General features: G+C 31.7%; 3 protein-coding genes across 5 annotated transcripts; 1 reads left to right on the top strand and 2 right to left on the bottom strand.

Moving 5' to 3' along the window:
• Positions 1–684: 684 nt before the first annotated feature.
• LOC103488479 (putative pentatricopeptide repeat-containing protein At1g69350, mitochondrial) lies at positions 685–3,246 on the top strand. Its single transcript, XM_008447248.3, has one exon. The coding sequence runs from the start codon at positions 797–799 to the stop codon at positions 3,209–3,211; it is 2,415 nt and encodes an 804-aa protein (XP_008445470.2). The 5' UTR covers positions 685–796; the 3' UTR covers positions 3,212–3,246.
• Positions 3,247–3,464: 218 nt separating this feature from the next.
• LOC103488480 (uncharacterized) lies at positions 3,465–9,212 on the bottom strand. Of its 3 annotated transcripts, none has more exons than XM_017044499.2 (5): positions 8,544–9,212; positions 7,450–7,685; positions 6,515–7,316; positions 4,385–6,424; positions 3,465–3,892 (listed from the first exon to the last, which is right to left on the bottom strand). In XM_017044499.2, the coding sequence occupies exons 2-5, from the start codon at positions 7,681–7,683 to the stop codon at positions 3,864–3,866; spliced, it is 3,105 nt and encodes a 1,034-aa protein (XP_016899988.2). In that variant the 5' UTR covers positions 7,684–7,685; positions 8,544–9,212; the 3' UTR covers positions 3,465–3,863. The 3 variants fall into 3 exon arrangements, with proteins under 3 accessions (XP_016899988.2, XP_008445472.2, XP_008445471.2); XM_008447250.3 differs by lacking the exon at positions 3,465–3,892 and adding an exon at positions 3,979–4,288; XM_008447249.3 differs by lacking the exon at positions 3,465–3,892 and having other exon boundaries at positions 3,979–6,424.
• Positions 9,213–13,525: 4,313 nt separating this feature from the next.
• Positions 13,526–17,008, bottom strand: LOC103488481 (clp protease adapter protein ClpF, chloroplastic). Its single transcript, XM_008447251.3, has 9 exons — positions 16,908–17,008; positions 15,772–16,194; positions 15,605–15,664; positions 15,413–15,507; positions 15,041–15,213; positions 14,553–14,665; positions 14,245–14,290; positions 14,045–14,085; positions 13,526–13,921 (listed from the first exon to the last, which is right to left on the bottom strand). The coding sequence occupies exons 2-9, from the start codon at positions 16,105–16,107 to the stop codon at positions 13,766–13,768; spliced, it is 1,020 nt and encodes a 339-aa protein (XP_008445473.2). The 5' UTR covers positions 16,108–16,194; positions 16,908–17,008; the 3' UTR covers positions 13,526–13,765.
• Between the last annotated feature and the right edge of the window lie 8,886 nt (positions 17,009–25,894).

Genomic DNA, 25,894 nt, shown 5'->3' with positions numbered 1-25,894 from the left:
TGGTGAGAAATTGTCATAGATAGAAAAAAAAAATAATTTTTAGATTATAAACTAATCATCAAATGTGTTTTTTTTTAAAATAATTATCAACGTGAATATAATTTTTAGAAAATGTCCATTAGTTTCGTATAATTAAATTATACATATTTAGTATGAATTCATTTAATATCAACCAAATAGTTTTTCTAATTTAAAATTAAAATCTACCTTACACTATTCTACTTCTTTTCATAGTTGATATATCATAAAACAAAGCTTGTAAGAAATTAATTCTTAAAACATCTTAATTAGTTATTAAGATTATGCCTCATTAAAATATAGTAAAAATATTAGGATCTACATGTCATAAATTAACAAAAGATATTATCTTGATCCATTACAATCTATTATAGATAAAATTTTATATTTATAAATATATATTTTTTAGGGGCATTTGCATAAATAACAAAAAAAAATTATCATATGAACTATATCACTACATTTTCTAAATTTTAAAAATAATAAATTTAAAAATACATATCCCATCAATAATCATCTCGTATGATATAATTAATTACTTATCATATTTATCGTATTTGGAATGAAAAAAAATTATAACTTAATTGTCACAATCTCTCTTTTTTTTTTTTTTAAGATATTTGAAAATAACTAATTGTCTTTTAACTTAAAATTTGAAATATTGAAACATTTGAGACTTCTACGATTTTCTAAAATAAATTTTCCGTCCCGGCGGCGGCTGGCCGACGGTTGTTGATTAGAGCTCGTTGTGCCGAAGAAGAAGAAGGGATTGGACAGAATGAGCCTTTATATGCCCTTATTCAAATCCAGCACCACATTAAGAACGCTCGCTCAACTCCATGCCCACATCATCGTCACTGCTCTTCACAATGACCCACTTCCTTCCACAAAGCTCATCGAATCATATTCCCAAATGGGCGACCTTCAATCTTCAACATCCGTCTTTCGCACCTTCCACTCTCCCGATTCCTTCATGTGGGGCGTTCTTCTCAAATCCCATGTCAGGAGCGGCTTCTATCAGGAAGTCATTTCTCTGTATCACCAAATGTTGTCCCAACAAATTCAGGCCAATTTCTACACATTCCCTTCCGTTTTGAGAGCTTGTTCCAGGTTTGGCGATCTGGGTGTTGGCCAAAAGGTTCATGGAAGGATTATTAAATCTGGGTTTGATATGGATCCTTTTGTGAACACCGCGTTGCTGAGTGTGTACGGGGAGTTGGGCTACTTAGATAGTGCACGGAAGGTATTTGATGGAATGCCCCTCAGAGATTTGGTCTCCTGGAGTTCCATCATTTCGAGTGCTGTTGAGAATGGAGAGATAAATGAAGGTTTGGACGCTTTTCGTTGTATGGTTTCTGAAGGTGGGGCACCGGATTCTGTTTTGGTACTCACTGTGGTTGAGGCTTGCGGTGAATTGGGAGTTCTGAGGCTGGCGAAGTCTGCTCATGGCTATATCTTGAAAAGGGGAATTGAAAATGATAGGTTTGTGGGTAGTTCTTTGATTTTAATGTATGCTAAATGTGACAGCTTACGTTGTGCGGAGATTGTCTTTGAGAATGTCACTATCCGTAGCACTTCCACTTGGACTGCAATGATCTCCAGCTATAACCTAGGTGGTTATTTCAAGGAAGCGCTAGCTTTGTTTGTTTCAATGCTAAAGACTGAAGTTGAACCAAATTCTGTGACTATGAGGATTATTCTACGTTCTTGTACTAATTTGAGTCTTCTAAGACAAGGGAAATCTGTTCACTGTGTTGTCATAAAGAATGATTTAGACGCTAATCTTGATTGTCTAGGACCAACTTTACTTGAACTATATGCCGCGACTGCAAAACATGATCTCTGTGAGAAGATACTTCATGAAATTGGAGGGAGAGGAATTGTAGTTTGGAATACACTCATTTCCGTTTATGCTCAGAAGGGGTTGTGGAAGGAGACAATTGATCTCTTTGTGAGGATGCAGAAACAGGGGTTTCTGCCTGACTCATTCAGCTTGGCAAGTTCTCTTTCTGCATCTGGAAATGAAGGCAAGTTTCAACTGGGATTGCAAATACACGGTCATGCTATCAAGAGACCTTTCGAGGATGAATATGTTTTCAATTCGCTAATCAACATGTATTCAAAATGTGGCTATGTAGATCTGGCATACATGATATTTGATCAGATGGAACCAAAAGGTGTAGTGACATGGAATTCTATGATCAGTGGGTTATCTCAGAATGGTTACTCTACTAAAGCAATCAGGTTATTTGATCTGATGTATTTTACCTGTCCTGAGATTGGGGAAGTTGCATTTGTAAGTGTGATTCAAGCCTGCTCCCATTTGGGTTTTCTGGAGAAAGGGAAATGGATCCACCACAAGCTTATTACTTGTGGTGTTCGAAAAGATATTTTTATTGAAACAGCTTTAGTTGACATGTATGCTAAGTGTGGAGATCTCCAAACAGCCCAGCGAGTTTTCGACAATATGTCGGAGAGGAGTGTAGTGTCATGGAGTTCTCTTATTTCCAGCTATGGGGTGCATGGCCAGATTAGTGAGGTTATCTTCCTTTTCTCAAAAATGCTTGAATCAGGAATAAAACCTAATGATGTTACTGTCATGAATGTTCTTTCAGCATTTAGTCATGCTGGTTGTGTAAAAGAAGGGATGCTGTTCTTCAACTCCATGAGGGATTTCGGAATTGAGCCCAAAAGAGACCACTTTGTTTGCATAGTCGATCTTCTTAGTCGTGCAGGTGACCTCGATAGAGCATACGAAATAATCAAATTGATGCCATTTCCACCTGGTGCTAGCATATGGGGTGCTCTGCTAAATGGCTGCCGAATCCACCAGAGAATGGACATAGCCAAGAACATCCAAAGAGAACTGTGGAACATTCAGACAGCTGATACAGGACACTATACATTGTTATCAAATATATACGCCGCAGGGGGGGAATGGAATGAGTTCAGGAAAGTTAGGTCAATGATGAAGGGTACAGGGCTGAAAAAGGTTCCTGCATACAGTGTAGTGGAGCTTGGTAAGAAAGCTTACAGATTTGGAGCCGGAGATGCCTCTCACCCTCAATTAAAACATACATATAGCATTTTGAATAATACTAAGAGATCTTCTCGAGAAGAAGTTAATAGTGTACAGCCACACTTTTCATTGTATCATACAAGTTCTCATTCAATTCGACATCTTGTTTTATAAGTTAACGTTGTCTCGTAGTAAATTTTGCTTTGAAAGATCGGTTGATTGAAACAGAAGAGAATTGAAAAGGCTAGTAACTTCTCTGATCATCAAACTCATCAAGTTCTATTTAATCTTAAACAGGTTAAACCATGAGTAACAATACTGTGATTCCTGTTGGCTTAAGAAAAACCCACCACTCCACGCCTTAAAGGATGTAATAAGTTATGATGGAAACTTTTGAATCAAACTCAAAAGGGTGCGAACCTTGAGATTCAACGCAATAATGGCATTCCAGGTCGTAGACATTAGAAGTACGGTTTCAACTGCAACGTTGGAGAACCAAGATTATCTTATTCCTACTGATTATCTGCTGAGCATCTAAGTCAACCTTCAACTTATTTCGAGTGGTATTTTCATAGTTTCATGTCAACATGATGGATAAGATTATCTTATTCCTACTGATTATCTGGGGTATTTGACCGGGAAGACCATCAACATCTTCCCCCAAAGAACAAAACAATTACGTGAAGGAAGTTCGACCTTCCTTTTGCAGTTTGTAGTTTGCAGTAACCCGAGCATAATTCATACTACATACGAGATTGGGAGGTGGAATAAATTGAAGTGCTGCCTCTCAGCCTGTTTACGGTCTTTAGAGAGCAAGACTGAGCTTCTACCTCTCTACATCAAAACCCAACAAACCTGCTTGATTGTGTAAACATGTCAAAGAATTGAGTGTATTATCATGAATAATATAAAACAATCTATAAGCCTTTGACTCATCAGTGTAGAGAATAGAGATAAATACTGAAGTTTGAAATTTCAAAAAACTAAAGCAACAATTTCTGTACTTCCACATTCCAAAACTACATATCTAAAGTTTTCTAAAACTAATGAAAAAAGAAACCTAGTAAGGTGTGGAAGAATTTAACACCAGTAGATCCATCAGTGTAATCTAAGCGAGAGATATACATTGGTTAAGCTATCCACTTGTAATGTTTATGCTATATCTGTTGGAGAAATAACGTACCACCATTGTCTTATGATAAGGTGTAAAGTTGGCAGATAGATAAAAACATGTCCGGCCAAGGATTTAAGCTGAAAAATGTACAACGGGAAATTTGACAGTCCATTCAATAAATTGATGACTCTCTCAAAACCATCTCTAAACTAAAGCAATAGCTGAAAGATTACCGGCCGGGACTCTTTGTCGGCGTGGCCGTCTAGTTGTCTTTCCCCACCCTGTCAGGCTCCTTTTGTCAAGTCCCATCTCAGTGTTACTAGGCTGAGGCAGAAGTGGAAGATTCTCAGTTGACTGTGGGGAGGGGCTGATCACCGACCGCCGCCTTCCCCTGCCAGAGGTAGGGTTTCTTAACGAGTTCCTCTTAGCCAAGCCTGAATTCCAGACATGACCCATTGCTCTCATTAGCCCTCCAAATGTATTAAGATCTTCTGTAACTTCTTGTCTTGATAGAGAAGTAAGGCCAGGAAGAATGTCCCTTTGGAAGTCCCTCCGTTGCCTGCCTCTCCTAGCCTGGCCTCTTCGAGGACGGTTTTGCAGTAAGTTGATAGCTTTTTCTTCCATTGTTATATGTCCTGGAACCGAGGACTTCGGCATATATTCATCTGCTTTGGTTTCTATCAGTCCCAATGTCATGGACTCAAAGGTGTCCATCCCTTCTAATGAAGACTCCACTTCATCACTACTTGGTTTCGCTCTCAATGCTGCTTGAGACTCACTTTCATAACCATCTGAGCATAAGAAAGCCATCTCCACCAACCAATTGAGGGGATTGTCTGTAGAATCTTGTGCTGAACTGCAAGTTGCATCCTCCAAGTAGTTATGACAAATAGATGAGGAAATGCAAACCATTGCCTCTGCTGCTAACTCCATGAGCTCATCTTCTTGGTTTATGTCTTTGCAGTGTTGTTTTGAAGCTAATTCATGATTCGTTTCTATAATTTCTTCAGCAGGAACAATATCCTCAGTCTCGGAAATTGCAGGGGCTTCCAAATCTATATCTCCTCTCATTCTGACGGCTGATTTAGGAATCGGTCTTGAAGATTCTTCGGCATCACTTAAACTCAAGTTCAGATCAATGAGTCCAAAACTGGAAACTTTTCCTTCCTTCAGTGTCTCTGAGTATAGATTGTCTGATTCAGAAGCTAAAGAATCACAAGGCAAGTTGATATCAAGTACTCTGCATTCCCTGCTTTCTTTAGCTTCACACTGGACCGAGGATCGAGCGAGAGAAGACATTGCTTTCTTGGGATCCTGTAATTCTTCAGAAGTTGATATTTTAAGAAGTTTTTGACTCTTAGAAGAACTGACTGATTCAAACTCTTTGTTGAAAATGTCATTACGAAATGAATGAGAACTTCTATGAGGCAAAGAATTTATTGAAGACCTAACATAAATAAGTTCCCCAGCACTTGAGAACCTCTCTGAATTGGTGGTTTCTGTGCTTCCACCAGTAGTTCCTCTAAGCCAAGGTAGCAATTTACAATGTTCCCCAACGGCAGGTTCCGCTTGACCAGTTGAATTATTTGAAAACACCATATTAAAATTTCTCTCTTTTGGACCTTTCACATCAATATGATTTGAATCCTTGAGAAGTTTCAATGACATGGAAGGACTTAAGTTTTTGGGAGCTTGATTGTTGCCAGTACCCTGCATCTGATAGCAGTGAATGACAGATGAGGGGTGGCCTACTTCCTTGTACTCAAACGAAGATTCTAGAAAAGCCCTGTTATAGTAAGAAAACTCGCTATCGGAACCTTTATTGAGTTGGGAATCACTATTAAGAAGCCACCTTTCTCCAGAAATCTCCATACCATGAAACGGGGTATGAACATTTTTGTGCATGGTAGCTACAGAACTCATACATTGCTGAGCTTGTGTTGTTAACTTCTGAAAGTTTGTACTTGCACTTTCCCAAGATGAATTGGAGTTGGACCAGGACTTGCTAATATCAGGAGCAGCAGGCTGTAGGGGGGATGTATGAGAAGGGACGAAGGAGCATGGTGGTTCTCCCTTGATCTCAGGACTTCTTTTCGTAAACTGCAAACCAAAGACCTGCTCCACCCTTGACTGTTCTGCCCTACCTTTATCTATCGAACGAGAAGGTGGAGCTTCATGAATTTCATTGGCAAAACTTTCCATAGGCTGAGAAGAAACGGGCCATACTTTAGCTTGAAGTCCATGAGGAAATAAATTCTTGGAGTGACTATGCCCTGGTGATAAAAAAGAAGAATGTTAACATAATAAAAAAAGAATTTTAGCATACATCAAATGTGAATATGTAACATACAAAGAAAAGCCACCTGATTCAAGAAAATGGGGTAAAATTCCTCCTCTACTAGTGTTTTTATCCAAATTAAGATTGTTTCCTGTCATATTATCAGTGATGAGAGAACTTTTCCTCTGCATATTTATAGGACTACACTTTGGCCCTGAATATGGATAGGAACATTGAGTCTCCCCATGACAAGAAGCAGAACTCAGAGGATCAACATAAGTTGAAGCATTGGTTTTTACAGGTTGAATGGGTTCATTTAAGTCAGTTAAACAACTTGTGTTTTTTTCTAGACATGCGCCCAATTTAAGAGCATTTTGCGGGCAACCAGTTTGCTCACTATCATCAGCATATAACTTGGCGTCCCTCTCAAGGTCAATCTTTGGGTTCGTGTTGTGATTGTGACTTAATTTGTCAGCCACATTTTCATCATCCCCATCTTCACTATCAATGTATTCATCAGCAGGAAGCTGAAGATCCAACATTTTTCTCCTTAACTTTGTCGGTCTGGACCCGAGAACTTTTAAGTCCTTCACAGTACTTTCATTTTGTGACGGAAAGAAACAAGGCATCTGGTTGTTGCCTTTTACTGGAATAAAAGAAGAATGACCTTCTTCAACACCTGATATAGAAAACCTGGCACTAGAAGAATTCGCCATAGGAAAACATGGCAGATTCCGTCTCGAAGCATCTTCAGAAGTAACTTGAGATGTCAAAGGGCTTGATGAGAGCAATGAATCTACATGTAAACGGTTTTGGCTGAGTTCTGTGGATTTGATTTTATCCATTAAATCTCTTTGTCTTCTGTACAGACGGTGAAGTTCAAACACCTGCAGTTTGAAATAGTGTTCGAGTTAGAGCTAGACCTCCACTAAGAAATTCATTAAAACTAAACTCGAGCATATTGTAGATATAAATGAAGGAAAATTATGGGAACAGTTCAAGAACCAAACTGCAACGTACCTGATTTTTAAAAATGGCCTCATGTTCAAGCATTTTTTGCTTCACCACATCCTTATCATCACCTAGATATCCATTTGCACTAGCCCTTGGCAAGACCACCTTGTGAAATGGGGCATTTGTGAATGATCTTTCACCATAAAATAGGTGCCAGCTATGACTGTTAGAATCATTGTTAAGTTCCCTCATTGGGTAAAATCCTGGCAAGGAACTTTTGCATTGCACTTTTGTCCCCATTCCTGAAAATTATAGACATTTTACACATTAGAGTTAAAGAACATTGAACCATCCACTTTTTCTTTTAGATGCATACTAGAGAACCCCATTGAAGAGCAGTCGATAATTTTCTAATACAAAGTCATTTAGGCACAGAAACAATGAAATAACTCATGTTATGTAAACTTAGGATACTATGAGGAAGCTCAGACCACTAGTCCCATAAAAAGACAGTTCACAAGAGTGTACTTCATGAAAAAGACCACGAATCCACAATCATTGGCCTTCAAATAAACACTCAAAAGTGATTTATTAGGTATAATAGAGTTCCATCACAATTAACACTGTGAGCTCAAGAAATGGAAACTCAAATGAAAGGGAACCTGTCATGAACATTAGACAATGAACTCCAAAGAACACCTCGTTCAACTGATCAAAAGCAGACCAGTCTTTTAAAGCTGAAGTCTCATAGAAATAACTGATGCGATATATATTTGAAAATGGGAGATGAAGAACAGAAATTCAGAGATTCGAACAAGGGAGAGTTTTGTGTTTTCACAAGACTGCTCTCAGTAAAGAGACAAACATACATAACAAGTCTAAAAAAGTCAATTCAACAGAGCAAACAAACAAGTTATTAGCCAAAAAGTTACCAATCAAAAAAATTGTACACTCAACATCACAACCCAAGAATTCAGTGCCAAAAGCAAATGCATGATGAAGCCCTCAAAAGCTAATTATGAAACACCATAAAACACTCAAACAGTTATCAAAGCCAAACCACAGAATCAGAATCAAACCAAACAATCAAAACGATCAAACTAAAAAAAAAAAAAGCATCGATCAAAAACCATCAAATAAAATAAGAAACACAAAATTACCTCAATCGAACATCGCACAATCAAAACACAGGATTCAACAACTACTAACGAAAAACCCCCAGAAGGGAAAATTCAGAATCCCATCAAAATTCCAAAGGGGAATGATAAAAAGCAGCAACAAGAAGAAGAAGAAGAGTATATTGGAATTGCAAGGCCATTAAAAGAAAAGGGTTAGTTTAGATCGTCATGGGGTTGAAGAAAAAAGGCAGAGAAATCGATCTGATGGGCCAGTCTCGTTGCTCTTGGAAATGAAACAACAAAGTTTATTTAGAGAGAGAGAAATGAAAAGATAGAGAGAACCCTCTTTTAGAGAGAGATCCTAGATAAGAAATCTCCATAAAATACAAGAAACAAGCAAAACTTCAAAGGAAGTGACCCTGAAATTTGTCAACATCCGGTCTCACTTTATTCTCTCTCCCTATCTCTCTCTCTCTCTCTTTTCTTTTTAAGTAATTCATTCATTTGAACTCTCCCCATTTCTTTCATCTGGGTTTTTACAGGAAATCAAAAAGGTGAAGGGGGTTTCTTTTCTTTTCTAGATTCTCTCTCTCTCTCTCTCTCTCCCTGGTATGGTTGCTTTACTTTAAGAAGAGATAATTAAGACAAATATCTCTCGTAATCAACTTCCCTAAATTACAGTTGTTGAAGAATAATAATACAATCTAATCTAATCTTAAAACACTGATAGCTGTTGCAAACTAATCAAAAGTTCTTAAAAGAAAAAGAAAAACAAAACAAAAAAAAAAAGAGTTTTTATCTTTTTGTGGATTTTTTCAAGTTGTTAATTGGCATATTTGATGTGGGTCCATCGTTGTGTACTACGGAAAGAATGAGGATTAGGAGGAAGAAGAAGATGAAGAGGAAAGAAAAAAATACCCTTGTGTGTATCTTAGAATTACAGAAATGGGATTGAAATATTTAATTTTGGGGATTGGTTGATGTTTGTGTCAGCCCCATTGCAGTGAAACTCCATTGGTGACTCTCTCCCCCACTTCCCTTTGCACCTTTCATGCTCTGTCCAATCTTATTTTCACCGAATTTTAAAATTCAATCTTTTGTTCTTTTCTTTCTTTTTTCTTTCTTTCTTTTTTTTTTTTTCTTTTGGGGTATCTTTGGAGGACCACTAGACCTCTTCTATTTTTTACCTGAATTTCATATTATTATGAACACACCATCTTCAATTTATTTTCCAAACTCAAATCAACTACAAACATCTTCTCTTCCAAATATTTATCAACTTACTTCTATTCTTTTTCTTTTTTGGTTAAATAACTTTCATTCATATATATATAGATATATATATATAAACTATTTTGCATATAATTTTCATATCCAAAATGATGGTATGACCTTCTATCTAATGAGTGTGAGGTTTCATCTCTTTCTTTATAATTGTTGTACTAAAAATAATTTCCAACACTACAGTAGATACTATTTACGAGGGTGATCAATTTAAATCATGGAGACTAAATTCTAATTTTCTTCAAATCGTATGAACTAATGCATTTCGAAATGTTGGTAATTAGTATGAAATGATTTTTGTTGGGTATGTTTTTATATTAAAAGTTTGAAATATCGATCGAAGTTCACTTTTTAAATGTTGAAGAGACCAAAATTAATGTTGGAAAGTTTAGCGACCAACATAGTATTTAAAATTTTTCTTCTTTTAATGGGGAATGAAATGTCGTTGATTAAGACATAAATAGTCAGGATTGATTTCAATCTTCACCGTACATTTGTAACTTTATATTTTAAAAGTAAATTAACAAGAGAATGAAGTAGATTACTTATGCTTTAACACGTTGAATCGGATATAACTCATTAGATAACACACTATCGTCATTACTTCGAAGTTCAATGAATTATACTTTTAACTTTTCGTTTTTGTTAGCAACAACTTTGCTATGGTTGAAGTAAAAGAAGTAAAAAACAAGTTAAATAATGTCCACATTAAATTAATATTTAGAAGAGAATTATTAAATAAGTTCTCATAGTCAGTCAATGTGTTTATTTGGATGGGTATGAAGTTAATGATAAAATGAAAATTCTAAACTTTTTAAGTGGGGAAAAGGGATGAGAAAAAGGAAAAAAGTAAAGGGAGAAAGCATTAAATATTATTATTATCATCATCATTAATGAATAAGTAATTAAAAATCTCGAGACGTGTTGAAATTCCAAAAACAACACATTCCTTTTTCTTCTTTTGTGAATTACCCAATGGGGATTCAGTAAATTTTGTATATCTTTCAAAATGGTTGTTTGCAAATTTTTTGTTTTTTTCTCATGATTTTTTAATTAGTAAATTATTTTAAAAACATATATTTACAAATTTAGTAAAATCTTAATTTAAAAAAAAATATTAAAAAAATACCTTAAATTAAGGTTACAAATATTTGTGGATAAAACAATATAATTATTTCATTAGTTAGAATCGTTTTCTTTTACCCGTACTAAAATGGTTTGTTAAGAAAAATGACGATAGTGTTAAAGACATGTCAACCTAAATAATAAGATGTTCTGGTATACCAATTCAACTATTTCTTATAATATCTTGTTAAAAAATAATTTCATTCTTTACTAAATTTCAAAATTACAATATTTTACAATTTTATTCTTTAAATTTGAGTTATGTTTTAATTTAGTTTTGGAAATTTCAAATTTACATTTTTAGTTTTATTTTTTTAAATACTCACTTTCAATCTTAAATTCTAATGTTCTATCAATTAATTTAAAAGAATATGAAAATAAAAATTATTTTAAATGATAAAATTTCTTAAAATAATTACAAAAATAACAAAATATTATGGTTTATTTATGATAGACCATAATAAACTAAATAGGAATAAATAGTAGCCAATATTAGTCTACACCGATCAAATTAAAACAAACCTCAACAATAAATAAAAATTATGATATTTTAAAGGATTTTTTTCAAAAAAAAATACAAACTATTAAACACCGAATTGAAAATAAAAGTAAAATATAAGAAGTTAAGTAAACTGCAAAAATTGATAATTATAATTATAATATTAAACTTTTAAATTTAAAAATTAAACTTCCAATCTTATTTAAATATTAAAACTAAATCATCGAAAAATTTAATTGTTATTATTAAAAGTTCGACGGGTGAATCGTAAAGAAGCAGAGAGAATAAACAAAAAAGGAAATGAAAGGAGAAAGGATGGAGGAGAAGATAATAATAATAAATAATAAAAAGGAGAGTTATTTAAAATAATAAAATAGTTTTTTGTTTATGGAGAAGAAAGTGGGACCCCCCCCCCCCCTTTTTTTTTCTTTTTTTTTGCATAGTCAGTGTCATGGAAAATGAGTGAATCATTTCCAAACCCCCAAAGATTTTCTTAAAAATAATAAAAACTACATCTCTCATTCACGGCCCCACTTCTTCTTCTTTTTTAATTCTTAATACTATTTTTCCTCTCTATCATTTTTTCTTTGACTCAAATCAATATCAATATCTAAACTAAGCATATGTAAATGTTGATAGATTGGTATCATCTATCACTAATAGATATGTCATCCTTATGAAATTGTGTTATATTAGTAAATACTATGTTTGTATTATTTTTTTTATTCCTCTCATTTTTATGTCTTTTGTATTTAATGGTATTGATTCTTTTTTTTTTTCTTTTTTTTTGGGTATTATTCCTAAAAATTTGGATGGAGATTATCTTCTTCATTTTGATTCTTGATGACTGCAATTCTACCTTTCCATTTTAATTCCATTAATTTCCTTTTTGAGGAATCAACTCGTGACTATTTGGTTATTGTATAACGTTATTACATTTGTTTGTTCGATATATAAGATGATATCCATCGTACAATTATCAAATATACTTAATCTTGTTTCTAGATACATAGTAAATGTAATGTTTTAATATATCAAATATGTCTAAATTGTCTTCTCTTTGGGTGTTAGTCTCGAATGTCACCTATTTTTCTACCGGTCAATATAAAATTGTCAAATGACATTGATAGTTTTTCTTAAAGTAATTTTTTATGTCTTTTTATGTGTATGAAGGAAATGGAAGAATATGTATCATTTAAAGTGCATCTAATCGTTGTTCGTTTTTTAGTTTGTGGTTTTCTCGTTTCTTGAAAAACATTTAAATGTCTAGGTAAATTCTAAAACAAAGTTTTTGAAAATTACTTTTTTTTTTTTTTAATGGCTGAGAATGTGCTTCAAATGCAATAAATTTGTGAGTTCATATTATTGGAATAGAAAGTATTGGGAAATTTAGAAAGGTGCTTCAAATTTTGATGGTCAAATTGATGCCACTCATTTCATTCAACAAACTTTTCATCAATTGCTCTTCTTCTTGACACTTTCTTAAAGTTGTTAAGATATTAATTATTGACCATCACTTTTCATCTTCAACTTTTTAAATATTTCAAAAAAATTTCATTTCTAGTTTTACTCATAAAAGTCATTTATTTAACTAAATTCAATTTATACCATATTTTTTACTCTATTAAATGTATTCAAACACACACAATTTGGTCAAAATACTTGGTCAATTTGAGTAGAACTTGATTGATACATCATTTAGATCTTTGAATCTTCTAGGGCTGTTGTTTAAAAATTATATAAAACATCTAAGTAACATCAATGGATTGATTCTCAATGACTTTGACAACTATAAGTGATCTACACCATTTGAACATAAAAAATATAACTCAACTTGTTAAGACATTTTATTCTAAGTTCTAACACCAAAGGAATTCAAACTCACATTCCCACATGTTAACACCAAAATTCTACAAAAGAGTGTAGCCATTCTTCAAATCAATTATTCAAAACAAACTGCATAGAGTGATTAGCTAAACCCCAACTTCAGTTAAAGATGCAAGTTGTTTCCTCTAATTCTATTGTAATGTGTTTGTCAATTTAAATTATGTTAAAAGAAACATATTTTTTTAATCAAAAAGCAGTCAAGTAAGAACTACAACAGATAATCTCATCATTATCAACGCAATTGATTGATTATTATTGATATTCAGATGTTCAAGTTTAATGCCTTTGAAATTCGGTACGAAAGCAACGAGAAGAAGTTTATGAGATGCTATGTCTGTCTATATGTACAACATTGATTCAGAATTTTCAATTATCAAGTTACATGAAGTCTCTTGAAAATCAATGAAATGAGATGAACAAACCATTTTGAAAAGGTGTTGAATCACGGATTTCTGAAGATGTGCGTCAATCAATCGTCGCCCTGTTGCTCATCATCTTGAGGATCAAAAGGAATTTCGTGCCGAGGCCGATTGTACTTCTCTCGTAGTTGCTTTATAGGAATGAAATCCCCGGCTGAATCCACTCCATAGAATAAGAAGGAACTATACGGATGGTCGAACCTCTCCTGCACATTATTACGTTCAGCTTATAAATCCAAGAAAAGTTCAACTGCTTCTCATTGAAACACAATTTTCCTACTACGTTAGAAATGAAAATGGTAATGGAATTGAAGGAAACCGATAGCCACCGTATCTGGTTCTTCGGGAGCAAGAAGATTTTCCTCGGCAACTGCATCATAAAATATAAGAAAATTCAAATCAACGGTCGTAGACATATCACGATGCACATTGAAGAAAGCTTAAGTATCCAGGAGAATAAAACAACAATCAAAGTTTTATGGCATTCTATATCCTTAGGCATCAAGATTGCCACGAATAGAAAACATACCATATGCAACCAGTAAATCTGGGTTTGTACGAACATCGACTAAAACCTGAAAAAAGAATTGTGTTAGAGAAAGAGGAGAGAAGCTTTGTAGGTGCATCAAGCCAACAAGACAAGTCCAAGCATATTTATGGGTTTCATTGGTAAATATTTTCATTTCACATCTTCAACACCAATGAAGATAATTAGGGGGCTTCTTTTAGTTTCTTTTGGAGGATGACTTTTATCCTCTTTTAATCAATTTTTTTTTACCACGCTTCTTACACCAAAAAAATAACATAGAGGTCATAGAAGAATTAAACCTGACTGACCTGATAAAATGGCTGATTAGAACCTCGAGATAATTTTTCAACTTGTGCTATCTCCATCCAAGAACTTGATTCACAGCACACAGGATCCATTCCACAAACCACACCTATGTATCCTGATAGGAAAAATGTTTTACTATGAGAAAGAGACGCTAACAAACTATACCAAAACTATAGTTGAAAGTGTGGCATATTGAAGGATCCAGGATGAAAATATTTGAACAGGATACTCTAGTGAAAATGCAAGGTGATGGCGAGAAATGAGAATGATCTTTTTGAATGTTACCAACTTCTCTACATTACTAATTTTTCTGTAATGCTGTGCATTTCAATCTAAAAATCCATGATAGTCGCGACTCCAATGTTGTAATTTGATAGAATACTCCAAATTCATGTCTTTTACTAGAGTACTATTCACACTTACCATATTTGTCCTCAAAGCAATTAAATAAAGCTGAAACACTGGTGTGAAAAGCATGCAACTATAATACCAAAAATTTTGTGCCTCACTTTCTGTCCCAATCTAAAACTATATTCAGCACTTTCGTAAGCCAGAACTTTTGCTGATGCAGCTAGGGACTCAGTTTCCAATTTTGAAATTTCATCTCGCAGTTGTGCAGCCAAAGCATAATTTTCACTTTCAATAGCCTTCTGCAAATCTGCGCTGTAAAAAGAAATAGGAAAAGGCAACAATACCTGAGATCAAGCAATTTAAATTTGAGAATAGAGGAGATAAAAAAAAAAAAAAAAAAAAAAAAAAAAAAAAAGAAGCAATCGTTAAGAAAAATTTGAGAACAGAAGATCAATTTGACGGACATAACCTAAATACAACCAACATGGGTATAGCATAAGTGAGACTATACCGTAAACGAATGATATTTAAACCTTTGTCTTGAACTTCGCTCTTTGAAGTTAACCCCTTTTTCGATTCTTGCTGCTTGATGATTTCTGCTTCAACCTTTAACAAGTAAAACAGACAATTCACAACATATATGCTCCTATAATCAAGTTATGAATAAGTCATTTGTTTCAAATTAAAACACGACAAGCCTGACCTCGGTTAGCTTCATTCTCAATTCTTGTGCAATTTCATACTGCTCAATGTTCAATGCATACTGCAAGACAACAATCCATACCAAGAAAATCTTGTTGAGTTAAAGACGAGAGAGCTATGATGTCACTTACACTAGCAAATCAATAACAAAACAACAGCTCATTATACCTGTACTCGTGTTGCCAGGTCCAGCTGGAAAAAGAAGATTAAAATATCATTGTTAGCATTTTCACTGCGCTCTATACGACCACCTGACTCTTGTCCACCCCCTTTAAACAACCATCCAGCTCTGATCTTAAAACTTCCTCGTTTCGATCTACAGGGTTGGCTAGTTAAGGAAAAGCTGCGCATGCATTGATGCCAAAAGCATTGCCTGGAAGTTAATTGGGTTAGACTTGTCTGCTTGAAATACTTGCAATTCCTCCTCCATGAAAGAGCTGATCCATAAACATTTGGATCTCCCAAGGCTGTCATAGCGTGAATTGACAAATCCTGCACCATCATTTCTGCTAAACATGCAGATACTTTCCCCTGATTGAAGAAGAAAATTGTATCCTTCTTCCTCTACCTCTCAATTAAAGATCTTCGCATCTGCAAAGTATGATCAGCTTCAGCTAAAAGATTGATTATTCTAGACGACCAATGAGAATATGAAACACCCACCAGAAAAAACAGATTGGAAGCCACTTAATACCAAAAGATATACAGAAGCAAAGAATGATCATTAACCAGAAAAACTAATGATTCAATGGGTAATTCTACTGACTTCAGCTAATTGCGAAATTGAGAAGCTTTTTACGGAGAAAGTTTCCTTTTTATGAAAATTATTAAGCAAAAACTTCAATGAAAAATTATTTCTTTCTCAATGCGATACTAGCCGCTATCACTTGGAGGCATTGGCTCAGTCACAAGCCAAAAGCAACACATCTATCTTAAATCATTGAAAATCACAAAAAATAAATAAATAAAAGACCTGCCCTTAGAACTGTCGTGTTGCTCGATGATTAATAAACATCGCATCAAACAGAAAGAACCGAAACTCCCCAGTTCAGTTATCAACAGGGGGGACTCAAAAGAAAACAAACTTCAATCTCGGTTTATTCCATGAGACAAAGTTCATACAACGGACAATCTAAACCTCAAATGTTGGAGAATTTCTTGAATTTCCACGCTGCATTTTACAATTTCTCGGCAAATAAACATAGATAGATTAAACATCGCAGATTAATTTGATTGACTGCGACAACGGAGGGAGAAGAAGTGAGTACGAAAGGTAGAGCTGGAAAGAAGGCCGGAAAACTCACCTGAGAGCTGCTGGAGAAGCGACGAGAAGCAAGTTTGTTTGCAACCACGACGAGTGAAAATTGAATTTCAGGCCATGGAATGGCTTCGTCATGACGTTATCCGATCTCTTGACGATTGGATTAATTGTATCGGCGGCCCAAAGTGTTGAGCCCAAAATGAGAAATTGGACGATTGGGTTAATTGTACCGGCGGCCCAAAATCAGCTCTTTCCATTTTAAACATTTTAAATTTTAAATTGGGTAATTAGAATAGGTAACCATTTTTAGAATAATTATCAAGTATGTAACAATATTTTAAAAAAAATGCAAATATAGCAAAGTCTATCAGTGGTAAACTTCTTCGTTAATAGACTCTTATGACTTATCAATGATAGACCAACATTTGCTACATGGTCTATCGGTAATAGACTCCTATCATTGATAGATTTTGACAGACTTTGCTATATTTGCAATTTTTTAAAAAATGTTGCTATATACTTAATTATTTTGAATATAATTGCTACATTTGCAACTATCCCATTAATTAATTTTTGCACATCACTATTGTACTATACTAAATAGCGTAACAAAGAGGAGCTGAAATATTTATATGTTATATATATACATTAAATAGTCGTAGACAAACACAAATTGAGTTATTATAGCTCACTCGACCAACTTAGTTTGGACTTAAATACCCTCTTAGTTTTTCATCTAACTAATTGTCAAAAAATAAAATAAAGGGTACTTATAATAGTTAGCAATTTTTAGAATAATTATTAAGTATGTAGCAATATTTTAAAAAAATTGTAAAAATAGAAAAATCTATCATTGATACACTTTTATCATTGACAGACTCTTATGGTTTATCAGTGATAGACCAACATTTGCTACATGGTTTATCGGTGATAGACTTCTATCATTTATAGATTTTAACAAATTTTGCTATATTTGCAATTTTTTTAAAATGTTGCTATATACTTAATTATTTTGAATATAATTGCTACATTTGCAACTATCCCAAAAGTTTAATAGCTCTTTGGTTTGACTTGAAAAAAATTGTTTTCCAAAAGATCTCTTTCTTATATACAAAATTTTATAAAATTCTTGATCTCTTTATACAAAATTATTTCAATACTTTTGTTTTTTTCAACCTTTCTACTCTTGTTCGACCTTTTCCCCTTAGACTTTTCTTTTCTCTATCAATCACTCTCGTTTTTCTCCTTCCTTCTCGCTCTCATTCTCCTCTTCTTTCCATTTTTCGTGTCGCTATTAGTTATTACCAACCATTTTTCTTCTCCTATGAAAGCGAGAAGGTTGATCAAAAGCGAGTGAGAAAAGGAGAGCCAGATAAACATAAAAAAAAAATAGTAAGAAAAAGGATTACGAAAATTGTAATTTTTCAAAATTTGGGTCAAAATATTATTTGAGACAAAAAAAAGAAGGTCATTTGTATAATTACTCTATATTATTTTAGTAAAAAATAAAATCTAACCCTAAGCTTGTAAAGTTATATCCATCTTAATTTTAAATTTTCAATTTCATAAGATTGTATTTAATCTTCTAATACTAAGTCTTCACTCTAAATATTATTTAAAAATGTACCACTTTTGCATTGAATGAATTATAAAACACAAGCATGATATGAAGTTGATAATATTTTATATAAAAAATGGCATTAAAGCAAATGAATTTTAGGTAAAGTTATTAAATGGTTGATGTGTGTACTTGCAAGATTTTATTTTCTTGAAATTAAGGAGATGAATATTCACACCTTTGGTTAAAATTAATGAATAAATAAATCAATAGATATTTACTATGTTCTCTATACTTTTATTTTTTTTATTTCATATGGATCATTATCCTTTCAAAATGTTCGCTTTTTTAGTTCACGATCTTTTATAATATTCATCACAATCCTTCTCTTTTCAAGCTTAGTTTTTTTGTGTGGGTAATCCTTTCTCTTTTCAAGCTTAGTTTTTTTGTGTGGGTTTATTGAAGAGACATACTCTTACCTATTTGGAAAAAAGAATCCTATTTACCTATATATATATAAAAGAACAACATTACTTATCCAATTAATTAGTCATTAATCATAAAATAGTAAAGGAATTTACTAATTTGACCAAAGCTATTGATTGACCCAAAGTCAATAGAACCCACCGAAATGGTGAAGTGATTGACAATGAGTATTTTGAAAAATGTCTGGGGGCAGTTTTGTCCTCGTTCTCATTTTCTTTTCAAATTTCCACATACATTGCGTTAACAAACTTCTACTGATTGAAGAAACTTTCAATGGCCAATTAATTTTCTTGTTTTTCTATTTTGACCATTTTTTTTCTTAATTTATTATTATTATTTAATTGGTTACAAAATTTTAATTGTATGGTTCTGATTCTCACACAATGATTCGATGTTATTTTCGATGGACAATGAAGTTATCTTTTTCTTGGTATGATGGTTTTTTTATAAATGTTGTCTTACTTTACATAAATGATCGTTAAAAATGATCGGGTGTAGTCTAATTAAGTTATAATAAAAAAATTCATTAACTAACTATAACAATTTCTATCCATTTTTATAAAATTTTCCAAAATTTCCATAATTTCATTTGAAAATTATTTATGCATTACTCTAACCATTAAATAAATTTAGACACATTTGATAATTAATGCATAGATGGTTTTTAAAGGTAATCGTAGTGAATGATCTAAATTGATCGACGTATAAAATTTTGCTTAAATTATATGTTTCACACAATATTAATCTTAAAAAATCGAGAAAAATTGACAATTTTTAATTTTTAATCGATACACTACTCATATGGATCAATATTTGCGTCCTTTATTAAAACTTTGGTCCATGTCAATTTTCTTAGTCTTTCCTTCTAGAGAATAATATTAAACTAAATTGACTTCAATTTCAACTCACAAGTCATCTTGGTTGATGACTCAATTCTACGTGAAAATGACTCAATTTAATTTACTCTATAATTAGGTCAATATAGACTTTAAATTGGTAGGATATAATCTTATTCTAAAGTGATTAATCATATAAAAAATCCTAAGACGTGTCCGAAACCAAGAGTGTGTCCAATATTGTCTTCAACGTTGTCCTTTTCTTTCGGCAATATCCAGTTTTTGAAGTGTTTGCGCTCTTATAACTCAATTGCAAACCATCGTGTCTTTTCTCTTGTTTGTGTATTACTTCCTCCTCTTTGGAAAATCTTAACTTTTGTCTTTGAATAAAACTGTTCCCGTTTGTATATCATCTGCTATAATTGAGGAGGGGTGGTAGTTGTTAATGTTTTTATCGAATGAATTCTTCTTTCAAACAAAGAATTACCATATTTTTTTTTCAACATAAGCATAACATAACTAGTTAAAAGTCAATGTAAAATAAATTTAGAATTTAAAGATACAAATGATCATTATTGTTCACGTTGTGTTAAAAATCAAAAGTAGATAAATAAATAAATTATAGGGGACTTTGCAGTTTATAAATATAATATTAAAATTATATGCTGCGACCAACAAAATCTCCAAAAAAAAAAAAAGTTAACGTAATATAATAAAATCACTATCACTTTCCTAATTAAAAAATATATAGGTTTTGAAGAATTTAAGTATATGATCCTTTAATCAAAATATATATCTAAAATAATCGAGTTATGCAGACGTTGAAGTTAATTATACACAAGCATAGTAACTTTGGTTGTAAACCATATTTTAAATTAATAATTGAGATTTGTGGGATTGTGTACCATTACCAAGTTTAGTCACTAGAATAATTTTAAATGTTTTATGTTTGATTTATGAACATTAAAACTATTCAATAGGTGTGGCTTGACTTTACAATTTGTTCTAATAGGTTCATGGACTTTAATATGTGTCCAATTCTTCTTCTTATTATTATATTTCTTTATATAATAATTAATGTGTTTAAACTTTTAAAATTGATTGATTTTGTATTTATATTTGTCTAAAATTATTTCTAATTTATTAAACATTCATAAAGTTTAATTCAATCTTAATTTTGAAAGTTCGTAGATCATTTGATGTTTACAAAATTAGAAACATCTTCGATACAAAATAAAAACTTCAATTTTGAACTTGAGATCCTTGTTTTAAGTTACATACACGTATCGATTGAGTTGAGCTTTAAATGGTTTAATTTTTACATTTTCAAACCTAAAATGAAAAGAAAAAGGTGATCGAGGTTTATTTTTGACCAATAATTTCTATACTATATTATTGTATTCAAATCAAAAATTGGTATTGATGTCATTAATGAACTATTTTATGAGACATTACCATTTTTTCATTAGAGTAATTATTGATTAATTACTCTTAGTTAGGAATAGTTTCAAAATGATTGATGTCATTCCTTAACTATTTTCTAACATTTCCTAATTTTACTATTTTTTCTTGTTTTTAAATGTTAAGAAACATACGAATCAATGTCTTTTTTACTACTTCTTTTTTTTTTCTCATTTCTCATAATTCTCATTGTAAAGATTAGGTAGAATTTTTGGAGGAAAAACAAAAACGTGCTATTTTCTATTTTTTTCATTTCTGACAATTTTTCGTAGGGGTGTAAATGGGTTGGGTTGGATTAACGGGTATTTAGGTTGGTTGAGTTTGACAATCCGAAGAGAAACATTTCCAACCCAATCCAAACCAACCCTAAAAATATGGGTTGAGTTGGGTTGAATTATCGGGTTGTACGATATCTTTTCCATTTCTAATATTTGTTAAATTTCAAAAACATTTATGACATCATATCCAGAAATTCACATATATTCAAACATCCATAAAGTACAACATTAATACAATAATACTTAATATAAAGAGAGTCAAATATGAACCAAACTTCTAAAATCAAAAAAACATTTCAAACATCATATTATAAAACTTATATAAATATATATAATATCATTAATCTGGGTTGGATTATGTTGAACCGAAATTTTCAAACCTCAACCCCAAAAGAAAACTCAACCCAACTCAAATTTTAAAATAATTCAGCCTAACCCTTATAATATGGGTTTGATAATCCAAGTTATTTCGATTGTCAGGTCATGACATCATATAGTGCAATCATTTATGGGTTGGGTTGTTATAGAATAACACGACAACCGAAATAACTCATATTATCAGGTTATTCTTACATCTTTAAACACTATAAAAGAGAAACTATCTGAATTTAGTTTTATAAATATTGTTGAACATATTTACAAAATATAGCAAAATTTTAGATTGTATCAATAATAGACGTCGATAGATCACTTTTTTCAATGTTTGCTATCATTGATAGAATCTGAAGTTTTGTTTTATTTTGAAAATACTTTAGTCCATTATAATCATAAGAAGTCTATCAACATTTATTACTGATATTGTCGATATAATTTAAAATTCTATAGTAATTTGTAAATATTTTTATTTATTTTGTTATATTAGAAAATCACCGGTTTTTAACATGTATATATATTAACAAAAAGCAAAAACAACATAAATGATTATTACATAGCACCCCTATAAGGTATAATTTTGCATATAGTTAATAGAGACCAACCTACTCTCATCAATTTCATACACATTTTCAAACTTACAACCCACCCAAATTGCATCTCTACTCTTCATTACTTACTCTCCACAAAAAAAGAATTACAAATTTGATCCATAGGACTATTTATAAAAAAAAAAAAAAATTATCTAATTATAAGGATCAAATTATTGAAGACTAAACTCAAATTGATTTTAACAACTTAACCTAAAAAAAACCTTAAAAGATTTCATTCCAAGTAGTAGTGTTTTACACCCATGCTTCAATTGGAATTTCAACCCATTCAACACACATATTTTTCTAATTCAATACTTTACTTTTTCTACGTATATGATGAAAGCAACCCATCAATTAAATTAAAAAAAAAAAAAAAAAAGGTTTTAGACAGATCTTTTTGTGTATATATGGAAATTTTCAAAGTTCCTAAAATGTTTTGCCATTATTTTTGTAGAAAATTTTCAAGGTTCCTCGTCAAAAGTCTACCACCTGCCTCATTATGATCTATTTATGGTTTTTCTTTTGCTCTAAAACAAAGTAAGAAAGTGAATGAAAAATGAAACTATATTTCACAGTCGTGATCTTATATTTATTAATTATAGATGCATATGATACGTGTTTTAATAGTAAAAGTAAATTGAATTGTCACATCTTCATTTTGCTATCAAATACTATACATTCCAAATGTTTGAACTCGAAGTAAGTGGTAGCTTTTATGTTTATGGTTCTACAAGCTCGTCTCTTTCAATTTATTTAATATTTTATCAAATTGTTGCTTGTTCTATACATAGCTTTGGAGGAGTTTCGTTGTAATAAACATTGTATTTTTAGAATCAATAATATTCTCGTGTGTCGAAGAAAATAGAAGATTAATACTTTGAAAAGCAATCCAATTAGAAACAATAAACAATAATCAAGCACAAGACACGAGCAAATTGAAAATTGAAAGTGCAAAATCCTACCTAAAGTGCTTCTGATTGATCCTAAAAATGACTTCCAAACTAATTTTTAATTTAATGTAGAGTCATAACTTTTTCCAAGTATATATATAAAAATATAAGATATATGGGAAATACATAAGCTTATGAATGGAGGATGAAAAGAAAAAATCCATTCATAATTTATATTTATTAGTAAGTACTCTCTCTATATATATTAGGTTTTTTTTGTTAATTATTCTTTGGAAATGAAATGTCCCAATTTTGGAAATTATCCTAAAGTAAAGGAAATATTTAGGCTCAATCATTTAAAGGACCTGTGTTACATATAGGAAACTTATTCTAATTAAACTTTCTAGTCACTTTGCTTTGTATATACAGTAATATTTAGGAAAAATAATTTTTAATCCGTCAATTTAGATTTTAAAATGTTATATTTTCGGTGAGGTTTAAGAGTTTTCAGTTTGATTTTAATTTAGTTTTAAAAAATTACATTCTAATTTTTATGTTAATTTGTTCGGTCAATTTCAAAATTTAAAATTTTTAACCATAATTTTATATTAAAACACCCACTCTCAATTGTTAGCATTTATGTACGTGGAAAATTGCATCAGAAGATAACTTTTTTTTTTTAAGAGAAAACAGTTTATAGTATCTCTTTTTTGTCTATTACAAATATAACAAATAATTAATGATGTCATACGACTAGCGACTATCGAAAAACTATCAGAAGGTTATCTACTTTTAAATTTGTTACTTTTACAATTTAAAAGATGTAGTGACGTAGACCATATTATGATCCTTAATTAAATGAAAAGAATAATTTTAAAAATATATAATTTATTAAAATTTTACTATTTTTCCTTGCTAATTATTTTAAATCAATTAACAAACATTGAAACTCTGGAATGTGAGTTTTTAATGAAAGATAATTGTGATTAAAGATGTTAAATCTCAAAGTTTAGAGACTAAATTGAAACAAAACGAGTTTTCGTCAGTAAAAATGGTAATATTTGATAAATTTAAGAAATAAATTGAATGAAACTAGAAAAATTAAGAAGTGGAATTGAAATACTTTTTAAGACTTAGAAACCCAAACGAAAACTATAACTTAATGATAAAAAATATATGTTTCCTAATTGAACACGTTGTCTCTTAAGAGTAACAGTTAATGAATCATCCCTAACCCTAATCCTTCTAATTAAATTCAAAGCACTTATATAGGGAGGGGGACCCACTGTTTTCTTTAAATTAAAGTTCAAACCAAAACAATTATTATTATTATTATTATTATTATTATTATTATGAGTCCTATTTTTTGTGATTATGAATAATTTAAATATATAGGTTTTGCCTAACATATATATAAAGTTTTAATTACTGAGTTTACTTTAATTATCTCAAAAATTGATTGGATGGTATTGAGAGTGTTGATGTGTGACAAAGTTATTGGGTGAAATCATTGAACAAATCATTTCCTTTTTTCTTTTTTGTAAAAGTGTTGACATGTAGTAGGTTGGTGTTTATTATTCATATTAATATGTTAGTATTAGATTATTAATCAGGTCCAATTGTAATAGAGATGGAAATATTTGAATTTCACTTAGAAATTGTTTGGGTTGATAAAAAGCATACAATATGTATTGTTGAGAGAATTGCATGAGGTATTTATCTAAAGTTTTTAGCACTATCAATGTCAATTACTTAGAAACATATTTTAACGATTTTTGTTTTTAAATATTGTATTTTAAGTAGACATGAATAATAAAATTATATTATACTTTTAGTAATATGCACGAAGAAAAGTAGGTCATCTAGGGGGTTTAGGGGTTTTTATGATACCTTATGCGAAAAAGTTGGTTATGATTTATTATGCATGCATGTTTAGGTATTGGAAAGTGCAAACAAAGTTTCATTATTGGGTTGATTTGGGGATTATCATGTGAGTATATAGGAGATTATATATAGCTATCATCATTGATATGAAGCGCCATTTTGGCAAATTAAGCCAATAGTAAAACTACGAGGGTTTTTTGGCAAATTGAACAATATCGTTCCATTATAGAGATATGTGAATGTTTGTTATCCTTAGCCAGTGATTTCAAATATAGTGGTACCAGATCCTGAACTTAGCCATGTTGGTAAAATTTGCAAGTGTCGAACAAAAAAGTGGAAAGCCTTGGAAGATGGTAGTCGTGGCGGCGTTCGTACATAATTGACACTAGAAATTGTTGGTGTAGGTTTACAAAGCCGAAAATTGGATATGGTCGTCGAAGACAACTATCGAAAGGTGGTTTTTGGAGAACGCAACGAGAATGAGTCAATAATAATTGCCAGTGGTTTTGTAGCTAGAAGTTGGATGTAGGAGTTGGCAATCAGAGGTGGTCAACAAAAATTGGTCTAAACATACAAATTTCAATAATAAACATCGTCAATACTAAAAACCGATAAATTGAATTTCACAAGTATGTGGGTTAAACATTGAATTGAATTTAATTTTAATGCAAT

The sequence above is a fragment of the Cucumis melo genome, chromosome 3 (assembly GCF_025177605.1).
Source record: "Cucumis melo cultivar AY chromosome 3, USDA_Cmelo_AY_1.0, whole genome shotgun sequence".
Taxonomy (NCBI): Eukaryota; Viridiplantae; Streptophyta; class Magnoliopsida; order Cucurbitales; family Cucurbitaceae; genus Cucumis; species Cucumis melo.
Note: the sequence above shows the minus strand (reverse complement) of the source record. Positions and strands in the feature narration are given on the sequence as shown.

Bases quoted from the DNA above. Each gene is read 5' to 3' on its own strand.
- LOC103488480 (XM_017044499.2), bottom strand. From the start codon at position 7,683: ATGGGGACAAAAGTGCAATGCAAAAGTTCCTTGCCAGGATTTTACCCA. The intron at 7,317-7,449 runs GTACGTTGCAGT...TTCAAACTGCAG, and splicing joins AGGCCATTTTTAAAAATCAG to GTGTTTGAACTTCACCGTCT. The intron at 3,893-4,384 runs GTAATCTTTCAG...ACAATCAAGCAG, and splicing joins CCGACAAAGAGTCCCGGCCG to GTTTGTTGGGTTTTGATGTA.
- LOC103488481 (XM_008447251.3), bottom strand. From the start codon at position 16,107: ATGATGGTGCAGGATTTGTCAATTCACGCTATGACAGCCTTGGGAGAT. The intron at 15,508-15,604 runs GTCAGGCTTGTC...TACTTGTTAAAG, and splicing joins TGAGAATGAAGCTAACCGAG to GTTGAAGCAGAAATCATCAA. The intron at 14,666-15,040 runs GTATTATAGTTG...TTTTCCTATCAG, and splicing joins AGTGAGGCACAAAATTTTTG to GATACATAGGTGTGGTTTGT.
- LOC103488479 (XM_008447248.3), top strand. From the start codon at position 797: ATGAGCCTTTATATGCCCTTATTCAAATCCAGCACCACATTAAGAACG.